Source organism: Schistocerca americana, chromosome 1 (assembly GCF_021461395.2).
Source record: "Schistocerca americana isolate TAMUIC-IGC-003095 chromosome 1, iqSchAmer2.1, whole genome shotgun sequence".
NCBI lineage: Eukaryota > Metazoa > Arthropoda > Insecta > Orthoptera > Acrididae > Schistocerca > Schistocerca americana.
Window position 1 is genome coordinate 449769010 of NC_060119.1, and position 19718 is coordinate 449788727.

Sequence of the window (19718 nt, forward strand, 5' to 3'; positions counted from 1 at the left end):
AGTGTAGCAGTGCTCTGTTTCTCTATCAAAGGAGAACAATATTGAATCTTAAAATTGAGTTAAGCAGTTGTACGGTAACAACAGTCTACAAGCTTCTTGGTGAAAAATTTAACTTCACTCCCCCAGTGAAGTTTCAGATTCAGGACACTCACTTCGCCGTGGGCACCTTTAATAGCCGCAATAGTACATGGGGCTCCAAGAATGACGATGTAAACAGAGAGGAGGTACTGAAGTGGCCAATTGCAGAAGATTAACTCACTCACATGACAGCAAGTTACCACCTTCATTTAACAGCAGCTACTGGGAAACGGGATAAAACCCTGACCTGCTTTTCGTCAACAACACTGTTTCCCGCCTCTGTGTGAAGACTGTACCATTACCTGTACCTGGCACCCAACATAGGCCAGTCTGTCGTCAGGTGTCAGCAGCAATCAAACCACAGGTGATCCCGTTCTCTAGGTCATTCATCTGTAAGAGGCCAACTGGAGGAGTTTTGCGGAAACTCTGGATGGGGAAATACTAAGTGTCGAAACCGTGACAGACTTTTAAGACCGTTTTTTGATGCTGTGAAGAGGTGCATTCACACTTCGATCCCCAGAGGCTGCTGTACATCATACTTTCTGGGTGTGAATGAAAAATTAATGTCAAAACTCCTAGAATCCCTTAGATCCGTTCAACAAGTATACAGTAAAATCAGGAGAGACTCTTATCCCAGGAACTGGAGAAAGCCAAACAAAATCGATGGCTTGAAATGTTAGAATGTATTGACATGTCTAAGAACAGCAGAAAAGCTTGGAAACTGCTCAAACAACTCAGTAATGATCCCTACTGTCCTTGAAGTTAGACCCAACATTATCCCAAATGAGGTCTGCCACCAGGTGCTGCTGAATGAGAAAACTGAAGGAAGAAAGAAGAAAAAAAAAGGGGGGATAATCTGGCAACATCCAAAAACAAAAGTACTGTCTACCAAGTTTACTTTGGAAGAACTGAAAGCCGCTATTAAAAAGTGTGAACCCGGCAATGTGCCAGGACTTGGCAATTTATTGGTGGAACAGATGAAGCGTTTTGGACCTGCAACTTCGGGGTAGCTATTGCAATCCTATAACAGCTGCCTAACATGACAGCAGATTCTTAAAATGTGCAGGATGACAAGGATCTTCGCTATACTGAAACCTGGCAAGCCAGCTTGCAATACCAAGAACTTATGCCCTATGTCTCCTTTGTGCCATCTATATAAAATACTTGAAAGAATATTGCTTAGTCATCTCAGCCCTGTCACAGAGCTACAACTGATTTCACAAGAAGCTGGATTTAGAACAAATAAGAACTGTGCAGCACAAATACTCAATCTGACACAGAATATCAAGGGTGGTTTTGAGAGGGGTTTGGTCACAGGAGCAATATTTGTGGATCTCTTTGCAGCTTATGATACTGTGCAGCACAGTATCACTTTGCACAAATTGTATGAACTAATGAGAGATTATGAATTTAAGAGCTTCATAGGAACTCTGATTCAGAACTGTAGATTCTATGTCAAACTAGATGGCAAGAAAAGTAGAGGGAGAATGCAAAAGAAGCAGTCTGCCTCAAGATAGCATCCCTTAACACAATAAGCTTCATCTGTGCTGACGATCTGGCGCTAATATCTCAAGCCAAAGACTTTGAAACAGTAGAGAGACATCTAACAAATGGACTTCACTCTCTTGCAGCATACTGCCAAAATAACTGTGTGAAACCAAATCTGGCTAAAACTCAAGAATGCACTTTTCACCTGTGAAACAGACACCAACAGAAAATTAAAAGTCGTATGGGATGGTGTGGAGCTGGAGCATTGTCATAATCCAGAATAGGTGCCAGTCACACTGGATTATGCACTGACATTTAGGAAGCACTGACAAAATGCAATACAAAAAGTATCTGACTGCAATAATATCAGAAGACTCACAATTAGCGGATGGGGTGCCCAGCTGACAGTACTCAGAACATCGGCACTTGCATTATGTTACTCTGCTGCTGAATATACCTGCCCTGTTTGGTTCAGTTCTGTTCATGCCAGGCATGTGGATATTGCCCTCAACGAGACAAGCAGAATAACATCAGCATGTCTATGACCAACCCCAACCCAACAAACTTACAGCCTGGCAGGGATAGCTCCACCAGATACAAGACGGGAAGTTGCCGCAAACACAGAGAGAAGCAAAGCAGGTCTAAACATAGCACATGTGCTGTGTGGGCACCAACCCCCTCCCCCAAGCAGGCTGAAATCTAGAAGAGCTTTCTAAAAATTTCCATCAAAGACAGTACATCACTGTCAATGGCACAACAAAACCTGTGGACTGCCAGAAACACAGATAGCATCGTGGATCCTACCTTCAGAGCCCCCCCCCCCCCCCTACACACACACACACACACACACACACACACACACACACACACCTGCAATGGAAAATGTGGAGGTCCCTCAACAGACTAAGAAATGCTGGGTAGAACAAAGGATAATATGGGCAAAGGGAACTGTCTTGGGAACCCATCAACTGTATGCGATTGTGGAGCCAAACAAACCACCAAGTACCTGTACAGCTGTCCTCAGTGCCCAGTTTCCTGCATGTTGCAGGACCTGTTGTGAGCCAGGGACAATACCATTGAGATTGTTAATTTTTGGTTTGATAGTATTTAGTGTTTGTATACAACTATTATTATATGGTTCTATTGCCTCACATTGTACCCCTATTTCCTTTGTATGTATTAATTAATAAATATAAAAACAAAGATGAGGTGACTTACCGAACGAAAGTGCTGGCAGGTCGATAGACACACAAACAAACACAAACATACACACAAAATTCAAGCTTTCGCAACAAACTGTTGCCTCATCAGGAAAGAGGGAAGGAGAGGGGAAGACGAAAGGAAGTGGGTTTTAAGGGAGAGGGTAAGGAGTCATTCCAATCCCGGGAGCGGAAAGACTTACCTTAGGGGGAAAAAAGGACAGGTATACACTCGCACACACGCACATATCCATCCACACATACAGACACAAGCAGACATATTTATATATAATTATTCCCACGTGGAATGTTTCCTTCTATTATATTAATTAATAAATAAGCGTTTTGTAACAGTTCCTATTCCTGGAACAATCCATGCCAAAGAAGTATGAACACTCCATGCCAAAGAAGTATATCTTAGAAAGCCATTATACTTTGCTGCCTTGTGTCCTATTCACAAAGAGATATTTATATATAGTCACTGATTCTGCCACACTGTAAGAGAAAGCATTAGGCAACAACTGGTGACTTCTGTCATAAAATGATGGCTAACTAAAGCTATAAGTGCAGAACATTATTTTATTTTCCCTGCTGAACTGAGATTCAGAAACTTGGTTTATTTTTCTGAGATGAAGTTTTTACCATAATCTGGAATGACACTGTTCCATACCTGCTTACATAATACGAGGTGCATTCAAGTTGTAAAACCTCGGTTTTTTTGCTCAGGCCTGGAAACAGACATAAATGTGTGGTTCGCTCACTCATGAGTACATGACAGAGATGATGGCACTGTACAGCAGACAGTACTCTACCAGCAGCAGCAAGAGCGAACAGTGTATTTGACACTTAAAAACTTTCACATTTTTGTTTCAAGAACAGTATGTAATAATTTGTTTTCTCCGTTGGCATAGTATGACACTGATTGAATCTCGTCATCAGTTGAGTGAGTTATGATGTAATGGTGTAATGGCTGATTTTAACGTGTGTTCATAGGTGCTACAGTTCAAAGAAGGCACAGTGTCTTGTGACAGTATAAATCAAGACAATCTTGGCCTCGCATCGACCAGTCTGACATCTTGATCGATTGAGTGCAGAAAGTTGTTTTGGAGGATAACAGAATAACTGTAGAACATATTGCCTCAAAAGTTGGTATTTCTGTGTGATTCTTGCACATACTCCAGCATGAAGATCTGAAAATGCAAAAAGTGTCCTCCAGATTGGTTTGGACAAATGAGCACAAGACTGTGCTCATGGTATGTTGTCAGGCAGTGTTGGTGATGATTACGTGAATGACATTTTTTTCCCCACCAATTGTGACAAGGTATGAGGCATGGATACCATTTTTCAATCCTGAAACAAAGTGCCACCCAGCTCAGTGGAAGCGCACACTCTCACCACCAAGAAAAAAGAATTTTGGGTAAGTGCCAGTGCTGGAAAAATGATGATGGCCATGTTCTGGGACAGCAGTGGCATAATCCGTACTCATTGCATTCCAAAGGGCACTGTGGTGAGAGGTGCATCCTACCAAGATATTTTGAAGACCAAGCTCCATACAGCATTGCTTGAAAAGATGGCGAGAAAGGCTCTTTCACCGAGACACAGCACGGACACATTGGGCACATTCAGTGCTGCTGTTTCTTTGTCACAACAACTTTGAAATGATTTCTCATGCTGCTTACTCAGCAGATGTGGCTCCTAGTGACTTCTGGCTGTTTCCAATGATGGAACGCTCTTCATGGTCACTTATTCACTAGCTGGGTTGCTATTGTGCCAGCGCTTTTCCAGTGCTCAAACCAAACACCTAAGGAAGGGTTCATAGTGGCCATGGAATCGGGGCACTGATGTTGTGAAAAATGTATATGGCTGCTGGGAAATTGCATTGAGAAGTAACACAGTTTTGTGTGATTAGTGTGTGAGTAAAAAAAAAATGGTGTTGTTATAACTTGAATGCACCTTGGTAAGAGGTACTCTGCTGAATTGTTCTTAGGTGATGAACAGGAAATTAATAAGTGTGACAGAGATGATGAAAATAGTTTCCTAAAACTATTTTAGCTATTACGTATTGTTCTCTTCTTACGCATTTATATAAGTATTATGATTAGTTTGTAAATAACTTGTGTTTTCAGTTGGTGGGCTTATTTCAAGTAATTACTGTGGTCATAAGGGTAAATTATTCATCATCTGTAAAATTAAGACGACAGCGGACGAGAGCAAATAATGGAAGACACAAAACTTGCAGTGAGAGATTTGCCCATAGGGCAGAACATGTAATCATGATCATAATTACGGTTGAGAAAACGCTTAAGGAAGTATTTCAACTTCTGAAGCCGTTTCACAAAACTTATATTGTGGATGGAACACAGTGGTATGAATCGTAGAAAAGTGGTTGTCATCATTATAACACGGCCGAGCCTTCAATTGTGATGCTTGTAGCCAGAAAAGATAGAGAGCTGACTCATCAAGGTCCTATGAACATGTGTCCAGAAATGCATCCTTGCCAGAGTAGATGATGCTGATGAATGAAAGTTTCTCTGACCATGTGCCGTGTGTTCCTTGTGTGTTGCAGGCTGTCTGATGCAGTGTAATGTAAGTAGCTGAATGATCTGTTAGTCATGTCAGGAACAAGCCAAGATAGTGTTTTCGTATGGCCAAGCAGATGGAAATGGTCAAGTCAGTATGGCAATACCAAAACAAGTATCCTGATAGACACCAACCACATCACACAACACTTCAAGCTGTATTTGAGCATTTGATCATAGGTCCTTTCAGACTGATGAAAATGCAAGGAGATCCGTTTTGTTGGACAAATGTTCTACTAGTATAAGCTTGGCTGCTGTACACCTCCATATTTCATTTCAGCATGTGACTATGGCGAAACCAGTGCAAAGTAAACCATTCACATTTGACCATAATTCAGAACTTGTGACATTGTTCTCATTGCATAACCTAGTTTTCTTAAGTTTTGGCCTAAAAGATCAAAGAGATGTTCCTGAAACCCTGTTTAACAATAAATTAAGAAATTTTAGTATTATTTTCAGAAAAAACATTCCGTTGCATCCCATAAGATTGATGGTTCAGCCGAAGGTATATTAAACTTACTTTACTGAGATTTAAGCTGAAGCAGCTACTTTTGAAATAATTCCTGAAGCCATTTAAGACACTAGAACAGTTCAGTCTCATATCATTGTGACCCATCAACAATTGTTGTCATCTGCATAGTTATCTTACTATTGTGCATTGTGGCTTAAATCAGTAACAAATGATATAAACAATAAGGATCCCAGAACTGAGTGTTGGGGCACACCATACCTGGAGAAGTGTTACACTTCTTAATAATACTAGCTTCTATGTGCTTAATTTGTGTAACCCAGTACCAGTGTTGAATGACTGTGACACATTTAGTGATATCTCTGATTTAACTTAATTACACTCGTTATAACAGATGGTTGTAGAAAGCTTGTACCTCTCATTAAAGTTTTAAAAACAAAACGCTGCACCAATTACATGATGTTGTGCGTGAGTAAGAAATGTAACTGATGCAGATTCCACTGATAGCACATGTTTACAGCTCATGAGAACCTGTATCAAGTGCTTGTGGCAGATTTAGGAACAAACATGCTGTCATTTCCTTTTTGCCTAATTTCTATATCTAGATCACGTGTAGAAGATGAAGTTTAGGAACTTTCCTAAAGCCAGGTTGTGTTTATCATAATACTTCTTTGAGAATAAAGTTTTCTAATTTCAATGCAATAATTTTTTCTAACACTTTACTTACCTTTGTTTGACATAATCAATGTTTCAGGAAAGCTTGCAGCTGTGTCACTCATGATTTAAAAAATAAAAATCTGCACCAATTACTTATTTTCAAGCTTAGTGTAGGGCATTTCGAGAATTAGTTTTCATTTACAAGTACATTTGTTTACATGAATATTTTTGATGATGTTTGTGTGTGTAATTTTCTGCCTCTCATGAATTTTAGATGTCTTTTTGAAGTTATATTGCAATGCTAATGCTAGCAATGATACCTGGATTTGCATACTTACAAGTATGTGCCGCCTCCATTGCACAGAATGTCACACACATGCAAATTATCACTTATACTGTTTGTGTTTGCACTCTAAACATGGTACAAATATATTATGACACTACAGTTTCACAAAGAATTTGTACAAAGTCAGAGGTTCTGCAGTATTCTTGAATTTCGTTACATACATAAAGTTGCCATTTATAAAATTTATTTTTATCACTTAACTACTGGACTAAATGTACATTAACCAAATTACAGTGGCCAATGACTTCCCCAGCTCAGTAATAGACAATATGTAGAAATATGTAACAAAAAAGAAAAGAATCCATGGCTCTTTAGAAGGATCCAATAAAACAAACAAGTGTGTGGCCTCATATTTAATGTAGGTAACATTTCTCAGAAGATAGGATACCTAATTAGGCCATGTAAAGTGAAAGTAGCTTTCACAACAAACTACAGAAGAAATTATAAGTAATAAAAAAGAAAGAGAGAAATTCTCAGACTTGGGAATATACAACATTACATGTAAAACTTGCTACATGGGGAAAGCAGGCAGAAATTTTCAAATTAGGTGCACTGAACACATCAGCTGTTAAACACGCAGTGAGTTTACGAAATCAGCAGTAGCAATACTCTTAAAAAGCACTGGACACCAATTCAGACACATTGAAGAAGATGTTAAGCTGTTCCACCACACCCTAAAATTACATACAATGGAGTTAACGGAGGAACTTGAAAATTTTGTACACCACAAAAATCAAGGAGAAAAATTCTCGGTGACAAATTAGGTAGTAAACCAGTTAATACATTGGAGCCGATGAACGTACTAGACACGTTCACTGTGTTTTAACCATGAAATCCGATGGACGTATGTCATACATTCTTCATTTCTGGCTTGTTTGTTTGTGATTTAAACACATGTTTTACATTTGTAAGTGGCAAGGCTAATTGTTTGGCTTGTCATAAGTGCACTATTGATGGCTAGCGCGCATCAGCCTCTCGTGAATGGTACCAGTGTTACGTGAACTGTGTATGCACTTGGAATATTGTTGTATGTTGTTTTGTTCTATGTCAACTGTCGTGTTGTGCTATTGTGTGAATCCTTCCCGTGTGTAAAAACATATAAATGGTGAATACGGCTAATGGGCATCACTTGTCAAACTTGGAGATTGAAGAACCGTTGAACAGTGTCTCAGAACTTGACGATCTTTTGGACGACATCAGCGATTTTTCGGAAGATGATGATGACTCACGTGAGCTGGAGAGTGAAACCTGTGCTGCTGATAGAAATGATGGTAGCGAGTATGAAGAATTTGTATTAGGTTTGTCATTCAGTTCAACAGCCTGCTCTTAATAGTGAATGGTGTCATTTTGATGCACTCTCTGAATTACCTCTGAAGAAACAAGTGGAATTCAGGTTCCTGTCAATACATTATCAACATAACTAGACTGTTTGTTTGCAATTTTTTGATCACAGCATGTTTCTAAAACTGAAATCAGAGGCAAATATGTATGCTGCTGATACTATTTCTGAACTTCGCCATCAGAACAGATTCAAACCAAAATCTTTAGTGAAGAAATGGAGAGCAATGAGGATAGATGAAGTATATCAACTTTTTGCAATTGTTTCTCATATGTGTGCTGTAAAGTAACCTAAACTTAGGGGTTATTGGTTTGTAGACCCTGTGCTTGCTTCATCATTTGCTTCTCAGATGATGTCACAAGACAGATTTTTTGCCATATTCAGGATGATGGGAGTGAACAATGCTGTGACCCTCTGTGTAAAATAAGAACTGTTTGAGACTTTCTATGAAAAAGACGCAGAAGTCTTTTATCCATCACGGAATCTGACTGTGGATGAAGCAATCCTCTTACTTGGCAAAAGGACATGTAGTGCATATGGACAGATTTTATACAAGTCCTGCAGTCATTGAAGTACAATGGGGAAGAAATACAGTGGGAGTTGGAACTTTGAAGAAGAACAGGAGAGGTTTGTCTAGAGACCTAATAAATCAAAAACTAAAGAAAGGAGAAAAGACTTTTCATTGCCAAGGACACCTTTTCTGCTTGAAATGGAAAGACTTGTCCACTTTGTGGAAAAATAAAAATGCTGAAAAACTGTATCTTTAGAGTAATATCTAAAAATCCCTGTATAATTTATTAGTGCTAAACATACACATATAGATATTCATAAAGAGGAAGGATGGAAGGTTAAGCTGATATACTGCCTGAAGAGGTAAGTGGATTAGTAAATTTATTAAAAAATTGTGAATTGTAGAAAATTGCCTCAGGAACCAGGTATTAACTGGATTGCTGACCTGTTACCTGTTAGGCTCCATTGTGTTAACTTTTTCAAATGTTTCTTCTGCATATGATAACTGCAGTAATTTTCATAAATATGTAGGTTATATTCCCCCCCCCCCCTCCTCTCTCTCTCTCTCTCTCTCTCTCATGCACACACACACACACACACACACACACTCTGAATACAAAGTCTATGGCCTTTGTGGAACCTTAGCATCATAATATCTTCGTAGCATTTCTTCATTACGGAAACAAACAGTGTAAGTGGTGATTTGTGTGTGTGTGTGTGTGTGTGTTACATTCTGTGTAATGGAAGAGGCACAATACCTGTAAGTACGCAAACAAAAGTACTATTTCTAACATTAGTATATAAAAACACTCCAGGATTCATTTAGTCCGATTTTTGATTGTAGTATAACGTCAAAAAAACATCTTCATTGCAGGAGAAGCACCAAATCAAACATGCAAACGTCACCAAAATTTTTCTTGTGAACAAATGCACTTGAAAATGGGAGACAATTCTCGAAATGCATTGTGCAAGATGAAAAAAATAATGAACTGGCGTAGTTTTTCATTACCAACTAATTTGTTCGTAGTTTTAACATTTTCCAGTACTGCCCTTTTTCTGCAGTAACTCAACTATTTTTAATTTTAATCCATATGGGGACACACCTTCTTTTTAAACTTTCATTGAACAGGTGAACTTTAATATAATTGGGGAACTTTAATATAATTGGGGAAATTTCATCTCATCAAATTGAGACTTTATTTTGCGTTTTATCTGTAATTGTGTGTGTTTCATTTGTATTGGTCTCACACATAAAAACTGATTTATGAGTTTCATAGTCACCAAGATGGTACTTATGCTCCATGGGTTAATAATTGTTGTTGCTGATATTACATTTTGATTTTCTACCAAGTCTTGCATTTACCAAGTCCCATACTTAATTTGCTATGTTCTTTGAGTTAAGTATTTGTTGTTGTATGATTTCTTTGGTTTGTATAGGATGTTTCAATTAAGATGTTTGTCTTAATTTCTGGAACCATTTAAAATATTGTAATTCTGTTTTCGCCCTAATGAATTGTGACTTACGTCTTTTCATAACTGTATTAATTACAGAGATATTGGTATTGATTTCACATTTTTGTGATGAATCTACAGTAATTTCTGTGAACCAGAGAATTGTATAAAGATCGTTAAATAATAGCTTTGTGTAATTGGTTTAATGTCAAGATACCCACTTATTCTACAAAATTGGAACAGCAACAAAAAGGAATGGCAAAGCTTTTCACTTTTCAAAATCCAATCACTACTTTCTGAAAAATCACAGTTTTTAGATCTTAGGCTCGTATCGACTTTGATCATGAAACCAAGTGCTGTTTTATGCAGAAGGTCATGTTGTAACTTTTGTGTCAGACTGATGGGGTGCTTGAACTTGACAAAACTAAGGGAACCTACTTACAAAAATGGAATAATGGAAAAAAGTTTTAGCTTAAAACTGATGATAATCACATTTGGCTACATGTGGTTGGGCTGACATACCAGGTTATGCAAAGCAATGAATTTGGCATTGAAGTGTTATTTACCAGTATACTGTGCTGCTTTTCTTTCTGCAGACCATGAAAGAAAGGAGCGAGTCAAAAATTGAATGACTTTGTGAACCAGAGAATTGTATAAAGATTGTTAAATAATAGCTTTGTGTAATTGGTTTAATGTCAAGATACCCATTTATTCTACAAAATTGCAACAGCAACAAAAAGGAAATCACAAAAGAATAACAATATGAAAAGGATAGATTGCTACTCATCACATAGAGGAGGTGCTGAGTAGCAAACAAGCACAATGAAAAGACTGCTAAACACTAAGTTTTTGGTCAAAAAAAGTCTTCTTTCTGAAATAGAAACACACACGCACTCGTGCACGCTGTGGCCACTGGGGCCAACTATGAACTATGCCTGTGTCTGATGTGTGCAGAAATCTAGGGTGATTGGAGGGAGTAAGGAGATGGCATGGCATGGGGTGGGGAATGGGAGGGATAGCAGTGCGTGAAGGTGATGTGCTACTTGTGGTAACGTGAGGATGTGATGGGGACAGGTTTGGCTGCTAGGTGCACAGTCATAGGTCAATGCTGGGAGGGGTATGTGAGGAGGGGGGGGGGGGGGGGGCAGGAAAGGGAGAGGAGAAACATAGAGAATGGGGAAAAGACTGTAGGTGTATTGGTAGAACATGATGTGCTTAATTTCAGTGGCTGCTTCATAGCCTTTGCACATTCCCACCAACACCATGTGTTCTGAACTGCGATGCTGGGAATGCTCCCGTCAACCCCCTAACCTCAACCTTCAACTGGTCCCTGTCCTCTCCCTACCTATCTTTCCCTACTCCCACTCCAGCAATGCACATGCCTTCTATTCCACCAACACACCTCCTGCTGTACGTCTCCTCTCACCCACTTACCCTTCCTCTTTCCCCTCCCAGCACAGCCTCATGACTCTGCACCCAGCAGCCAGTCCTTTCCCCACCAGGTCCCTGTACAGTCCCACAAACTGTGTGTGTGTGTGTGTGTGTGTGTGTGTGTGTGTGTGTGTGTGTTTTTCTTTCTTTCTATTTCAGAAGGAAGATTTTTTTTGTCCAAAAACTTGGATGCGTAGCAGTCTTTCCATTGTGCCTGCGTGCAACTCAACATTTCCTCCATGTGGTTAGGAGCAATCTGTCCTTTTCATGTCCTTGTGATTCCATCCTCAAAATCACAAAAAAATGAAGTTATAAACATTGCCTTTAACTTCTGTTTATGTTACCAGGTGTTCAAAATGTCGCCATCTGCTGCAACACACATTTGCAGCCTCTGGTGCTTTTATATAAACTAAAGAGCTTCCTTTAATATCATTGTGCATACTGCAACAAAGCAATATTTTAAGTCGTCTTTGAGTCATTGGAACTTGTGAATGGATTTCATCTATGAGTGTGACCCAGAGAAAATAGTCCAGTGGTGTCAGATCAGGTGAATATGCAGGCCAACTGATAATGCGCTAACATCAAAGGTGTGGACAAGCTCTTTACAAGCAACAAGCGAATAATGAGCTGAGCACCCATCATGCTGGTACCACATACATCAATGTATTTAAAGTGGTACTTCCTCTAGTAGAGCTACACTATGTGGTCAAAAGTATCCAGACACCTGGTTGAAAGTGACTTAAAAGTTCATGGTGCCCTCCATTGGTAATGCTGGAACTCTTGGCCCTCCCTTAGCTGTGTTGACAGCTTCCACTCTCGCAGGCATATGTTCAATCAGGTACTGGAAGGTTTCTTGGGGAATGGCAGCTCCTTTCTTCATGGAGTGCTGCACTGAGGAGAGGTATTGATGTGAGGTCTGGCACGAAGTCAGCATTCCAAAGCATCCCAAAGGTGTTTTATAGGATCCAGGTCAGGACTTTGTGCAGGCCATGCCATTAGTGTTCAATCATCCAATGTTTACGCTCCTTACACCAAGTGAGGCATCGTTTGGCATTTACTGCTGTGATGTGTGGCTTATGAGCAGCCACGCGACCCGTAGTAGTTGAAGTGGAACCTGATGCAGTTTGGAATTCCTGTGTGATGGTCCGGATAGATGTGTCTGCCTATTACACATTATGACCCTCTTCAACTGTCGGTGGTCTGTGTCAGTCAACAGACGAGGTTGGCCTGTATGCTTTTTTGCTGTACATGTCCCTTCACGTTTCACTTCACTATCACATTGGCAACAGTGGACCTAGGGATGTTTAGGGGTGTGGAAATCTCACGTATAGACGTATGACACAAGTGACACCCAAACACACGACCACATTCGAAGTCCCTGAGTTCCGCAGAGTGCCCCATTCTCTTCTCTCACAATGTCTAATGATTATTGAGATCGCTGATAATGAATACCTGGCAGTAGGTGGCAGCACAATGCACCTAATATATAAAAAGTATGTTTTTGGGGATGTCTGGATACTTTTGATCACATAGTGTTGTTGCACTTCAGTAAGAAATGTTTTTATCTTTTACCTGTTTACGTTTCTTCAGTGAAGTAGTTACCAGTCACTAGTCTCCAATAATCCCACAACAAATGTTCACATTCCACTGCCTCTTATGATCAGCTTGCCTCAGTCAATGAGAATTCTGACACCCAAACCTCCAGATATCAGACACCCTGATGGTACCAAACCTTGTGTGTCGATAGATTATCAACCAAAACACCAATTTAGTTCGTGCTGTGTGCTGTCATCCAGTAGAAGATGCATAAACAGTAATTAAAAGTAACACCAGAACTATGGAGCATAGGCAAACTGTATCCTGAGCTCCGAATGTGAAGATTTCTGTTAGGTGAGTTGATAGAGTGTCAGATCATTGTGCTAAAGGTCAAAAATTTGAAACCCATTGATGGTGATTTTTATTTACTTTTTATTTATTTATTTTAAACAGATAATGCGTGAAACTGTTGTATGGGAGAAAATTTTTCTGCCATGTAAAAGGACATTTCAGAGTTTGTAGCAATGTTCTTTTTGTAGTCTGCTTTCGCTTCATTAGTTGAAAGTAGCAAACCTGTAGCGTACGTTTGTATAGATAGGTGTGGTGTTACTTATACACGTGTACGCTATAGGTTTGCTACTTTCAACTAATGAAGCGAAAGCAGACCGCCAAAAGAACATTGCTACAAACTCTGAAATGTCCTTTTACGTGGCAGAAAAATGTTCTTCCATATAACAAATTCACGTGTAATCTGTTAAAAAAAAAAAAAAAAATCACCTCCAGTGGGTTTTTAACTCGTGACCTTTAGTACAACGATTTAACGCTCTGCCAACTCACCTGCCAGAGAACTTAACATTCAGAGCTTATAGATATGGTTTGCCTATACTCCGTAGTTCTTGCTTTACTTTTAATTACCATTTAGGCATCTTCTACTGCACGACAGCACACAGCACAAACTAAATCAGTGTTTGGTTGATACTCTATGGACACGCATCATTTGGTACCGATCAGTGTGTCTGACATCTGGAGGTTTGGGTTACAGCGCCCCAATAACATACATTTCTTACATTTAATTTTCCATGATTGGTAAAGGGAACTCCATTGGTAGAGGGAATTCTTTGAAGAAGAAAGAATCTGTTGTGATGCTACATCAGAACTGATCTACAGAATTCCAATCAACATTGTGCTGACATACCAGAGGCACTTGCAGTTTCTTTGGAAACAACGTGTAGATTATGAGCTTCGTGTTCCAGAACATCTACTCCATTCTCTTCACTCACTGCAGGTCTGCTCCTTACACTCTGCATAGTATTCCAGTGCCCTCCAATAACAATTTTTTGCATATTCCCTAAGTTGTCATTCTTGTTGGACACCACATGTCAGAATACTGTTCTACATAAGAGTACAACTGAACTGTTCTCTTCATGTTCCATTTGCATTCTCCATAAGTAGCAAATATAGTTTCTCCCAATTTGTAAAATACATTTATTTTTTCAGAGCAACCTGCTCTTGACACATGTGTAAGCCACAAACAGAATGTGCCTGTTTGATATCAGTGTAGTGGCAGTGCAATACTCTGTGTCCTCCATATCCAGCATGATTTAACTTCAACAGTTCCAGATATAATTGAGGTGAACAGCTTAGCTGAATCACTCTGTGCGCTCAAGGCTTATTTATGGGATGGTCGACAAGCTTGATATTTGGAAACTATTTATATTTTTCTCTGGATGTGGACATTTTCTCCAGGAGTTGTTTCACTTTTTTATGGCAGATTGACATGGTCCTGAAAATTTATTCTCACTTAGTATGTGTTCTAATAGTATGCACATGTTGCTGGGTAATGATTATTTTGATGCAGCGCTTTTTTTGTTTCTTCTTTGGCTCCATATAGGTCTTACCATTTTTGTTGCAACTCACTGTTTATCATCCCCAGTGTTTCTTTTTTACTTTCCCTTATTATTTAGTATGTTATACATTCTATCAAAACTTATTAAGAAAGGTACATCGTGCATAGATATACCTATATAACTATATTTGTGTGTTGAACTTTTGGATGTTGTATGATATTATTTATACCAGGATATGTGACAATTCTCAGTCTCCTTAGCATCATTAGTAGATTCTTCTTTCACATTGTTTTTGTTAGAAATTAAGTTTCCTGTATTTACAAATACATAAAAATGCTGCAAACTACTGTTAACTTCACAGTAGAGAGAACTTATCATTGTACTACATTTTTGGGTTTCTTCCCCGACCAGTCGGCCGTGTATTGTGGGAGAAGTGCCTGTGTAATTACGTCTGCATGTACTCAGATTAGTCTAATCTTGATTTTGTCATCTCTACAGGAGCAGTACATATGGGGCTGAAATATTTTCTACATTCTTCACTTAATGCCAGTTTTTGGAACTTTGTAAGTTGGCTTTCTTGGGATAATTGGTGCACATCATCAAATGTGTCCCGATTCAGGTTTTCAGCATTTCCATGATGGTCTCCCATTATTGAAACAAATCTGTGACAGCCCTTCTTCAAATACGTGCAGTACTCACTGTTAATGCCATTTATTATAGGCTCCACTTGCTTCAGCTGTATTCTAAGGCGGGACGCAGAAACTTATCCATCCTTTCAGGTTAGAAGTTCCAGAGAAATTTATTAGAGGTTGCATTGTTGTGTGTTGTATTGTCAAATTGGTATGCTTACCAGCAAATGAAGCCTCCCATCAGTTGGCCTGTATGCTATTAACTGATTTTAAATTTAAATCATCCCTGGTAATACACTAAACTACAGCAAAAATCCTTTCACTCTGAGTGCCAAATTGGAGAAAGCTAACCTTGATGGAGAATAGAATTTATATACTGCATTTATAATTCTCAGAGAACAGTGTGGAGATCATGTCCAAACTCTTCCATTATAGTAAATTTACATTTAAGGGTACAACTTTTTTCCAGGTGCTTGTGGATGAAGTTAAACCACATTCATCAGTGTCCAGCAAGAAGCGGATTAGAGGTGTTGAAGAAATGTTAAACAAAAAACCTACAAACTACACCTGGGGATCGTTAGATATTGATGAATTTGTCCAAAAGATAACACAAGAAGGCATAACAGATGCAAAAGTGGAGCAGGTCTCTAGTGGATACATTATTCATCTGGTAAATATTAGTTTTAAAATTAATTTGAGTACATCTTATAAACCAGGCACACAAAAGGATGGTAAGAGAAAAAGAAAGGAAGGAACAAACAGATGAAAACCACTGCAAATATTCTTTACCTGTGCTTTCATTCATTATTGAGTCCTGTACTGGTCATTTTGACCAACATTTGCAATGCATAATTTTTGCAAATGTTCATCTTTATATTTGGGCAGTTATTTAGAGGAGTCATACTGCTTATTTGATTGTTTCATTTGAAGTTGTCTAGTAGTCTCTACCTAATTGTTTCAGATGCTGTTTAAATTTTGTTTGTAGATGATTGTACATGTCATAGGTAATTTCATAAATCCATGACTCTCAATACATAGTATTTGGCATTTAAGAGCCTATAACTTCTCAGAAATTTCCATTAATGTATTTTGGATAATTTTAGCCACATCTGAAAATGTATTGACAATATTAAGGTTACTTGTAAAGAAAAATGTATTGTTCCTAATTAACGTTGAATGAATTGCATGTAAAGTGGCATTTCTCAGATACAAAATTTCAAAATTGCTAAAACATCAATGGAAAATTTCCTGGAGCCAATTTTGCCACTGGTTATCAGAAAACTCATCCACTTCTGAAAACTGTATTTTCCAGGTCCCACAAAGAAATTAACAGAGAGCTTTTTATGACGGTTACTCCAAGAAGTAATTCCACCTACACTTTATAGTGTTTCTTATTATGATGAAATTTCTTGATGACTCTTGACTGCCTCTGGTGTGTTGAATGCTACATCAAAACTCTTTAACAACTGTATGCATCACATGATTCAAGCTATTGAACTAGTGAACCCACACACATGGGTGTAGTTTACATATTCAAGGAAAGACAAATATGTAGCCTTGTTGTTGAGACCTTTTGTGGAGAACTGAGAACATCATGTCCGTAATTCAGTAGATTTTGTTAGTAGGTTAAACACTTTGAAAGTTAGCAGCTCTGACTTATTAGTTACCTTTGATATCAGCTCCTTGTTTACTAAATTATGTTTGTAAGAAAGCTCATAACTCACTAATTTTGTGACAGGGCTACAGACAATGCACTGACTAATAGTCACATTTGCAATACCTTTTACTTACACCTATGTCTCATTAAAAACATGTGATATAATTTTTCAGCATGATTGAAGAGAGATTGTGCCATGAGTGTTGCTTTCTAATGTATATTATTTCTGTATTGTGTGCAAAAAATTAATTTAGGAATGCAAGTACCAAGATTTCCAGTTCTGAAGAAAGTGGCCACTGTGAAAACTGCTCTACCACGTCACAAATAGAGGTGAAACTTGTCAGAAGTTCTTATAGATACCTTAAGTATATTATATACAAATTTTATCAAAATTGAGTATGGTTGAGACGGGTTCCCAAGGTTGCTTAACACAGAATGATTATTTAGTCAAGATATTCCAGCAGTAAAACTGTCTTAAAAAATAAATAAATAAAATAAAAATAAAAATTCATGTAAATGCAAAACTTCCTGATATATATAAAAGGTGTGTGGTGTACCTGGACTTGCCTTTCATGGCAGTGTTCTTATGGACTACACATGTCTAAGAAATATTCCACAATACTGTTGAATTTTGTCCATTTGTATGCAATATTTCCAGTCCCAGGAATGAATCTTTGATGTTGATTACTCGAGTAATTTGAAATCTGTTTCATTGTTCCACTTACTAATGAGAAATATCTTGCTACCATTCATAATGTTCCTATTGACACCTGTATTCATTGATGCTGTAACTACCTTATGGTCAGTGATTCCTGACTTAGCATTAACTGAATCCAAAAGTTCAGGTCTGTTCCAAAGTCTCTACCCTCACAGATCAGTTCTCTGACAAACTGCTAAAGATAATTTTCAGATAATTTATTTGGTACCATATTGCATGAATCTGTCCTTACCAACCACTCTAATTGCTGTAGCTGTTAAGGTGAAATCTCTCCCTAATATTATAACATGATCGGGAAATTTATTTCAAAATTTCCCTGAAATATTCCGTCATTGTGGCTCCGGATGTAGGTGGGATCTGTAGTAGCTTGTGTGCCCCTTTAACACTTCTGTTCAATCAGATTATTTCACTTTCAGAATCTCTGCTAACCACACTTTATTTTGTCATGTTATTTACTGTTCTAAGCACACCTCCACCATCAGTTTCCAGCCTATACAGGGTGCCCCCAAAAAGAATGACCTGTAATAATATTGAGAGAAATGTCACTAGGTAACTGAAACAGCGCTAGATGTAATCGGCATGGTCTAGAGTTTCAGAAAAAAATATACTAAGTGTCACTACAAGCGCTGACCTGGAGCGTGCAGCCAGTCTTGCACAATATGGTGTCCGCGCAACAAAAGGCGTATTGTGTTATTGAATTCAGTCGAACTCAATCAGTGATCACAGTTCAGCGGGCGTTTCATATTTGATTTCATGCTAAACCACCATCACCAAAGAACTTTCGACAGTGGTATAAACAGTTTGAAGAAACAGGGTGCCTCTGTAAAGGCAAAAGTCCTGGCCGGCCACGCGTTCCTGAACAAGCACTAGAATAAATTTGAGGAAGAAACCATAACAGGACAATCATATCTTACAATGCTACAGAACTGGTTATTCCCACAACTTGACTCTGACAATTTAATCTATCAGGAAGATGGAGCACCACCACAATGGCACAACAATGTGCACAGTTTCCTCAATGCCAACGTGCCTCAATGTTGGATAGGATGTACAGGACCACGAGACCAGGCTTTACACTCTTGGCTTCCTAGGTCCCATGACTTAACGCCATGTGATTTCTTCCTGTGGGAATATGTTAAACAATATGTTTACGTTCCTCCCTTACCTCGTGACATTGATGAACTAAAAACCAGAATATCAGCTGCTGTAGCTTCAGTGGCAAAAGACACATTATGCTCAGTTTGGAATGAATTCAGCTACAGTTAGATGTCATCTGTGCAGCCAGTAGAGGACATATTGAACATTTATGATGGATTTTTATATAAACTTATGTCTTTTCTGCGTAATTTAGTATGCAATTTGCTAAAATTTAAAATTTTATTCCTCTCAGCTTTTGATTTCAGCCACCTTACTATCTCTAGTACTTCTTTTCCCTAGTATTTGTCACATCTTGTATGAGCCCCACTTTTTCTGGTTTTTGGCATATTTTGTAGCCAGATGCCTCTCCTGACACCAGTGTCAAGATAACCTAAGGGAGGGAAGTTGTGTGCACCATTTGTCTTGTGAATCGTGTAAAGTTAGTTCTGTATGTTGTCATATATCAGTTGTTTGTGTCCAAGGTGAAATTTGGGGACCAGCTCAGCATTGGCCTTAATGAGCATCAGTAAACACCTGAAAACCACACTCAGGCTGGCCGCCCCATCGTTGTTAATCCATTGCGTGAATTCGACACCTCTCTGTCACACAAGCTAGAGCACTGCACGTTATCCTACACAAACAGGCT

At 38.7% G+C, this 19718-nt stretch overlaps 1 protein-coding gene across 1 annotated transcript in view; it reads left to right on the forward strand.

Annotated features, from left to right (window-relative positions):
* The window catches only part of LOC124623617 (integrator complex subunit 9), a 112576-nt gene that overhangs the window by 79662 nt on the left and 13196 nt on the right, over window positions 1-19718 (forward strand). Inside the window, exon 12 of the mRNA XM_047149049.1 lies at window positions 16030-16230. Within this exon, the coding sequence (XP_047005005.1) occupies window positions 16030-16230 (201 nt within the window). The remainder of the gene's footprint in view (window positions 1-16029; window positions 16231-19718) is intronic.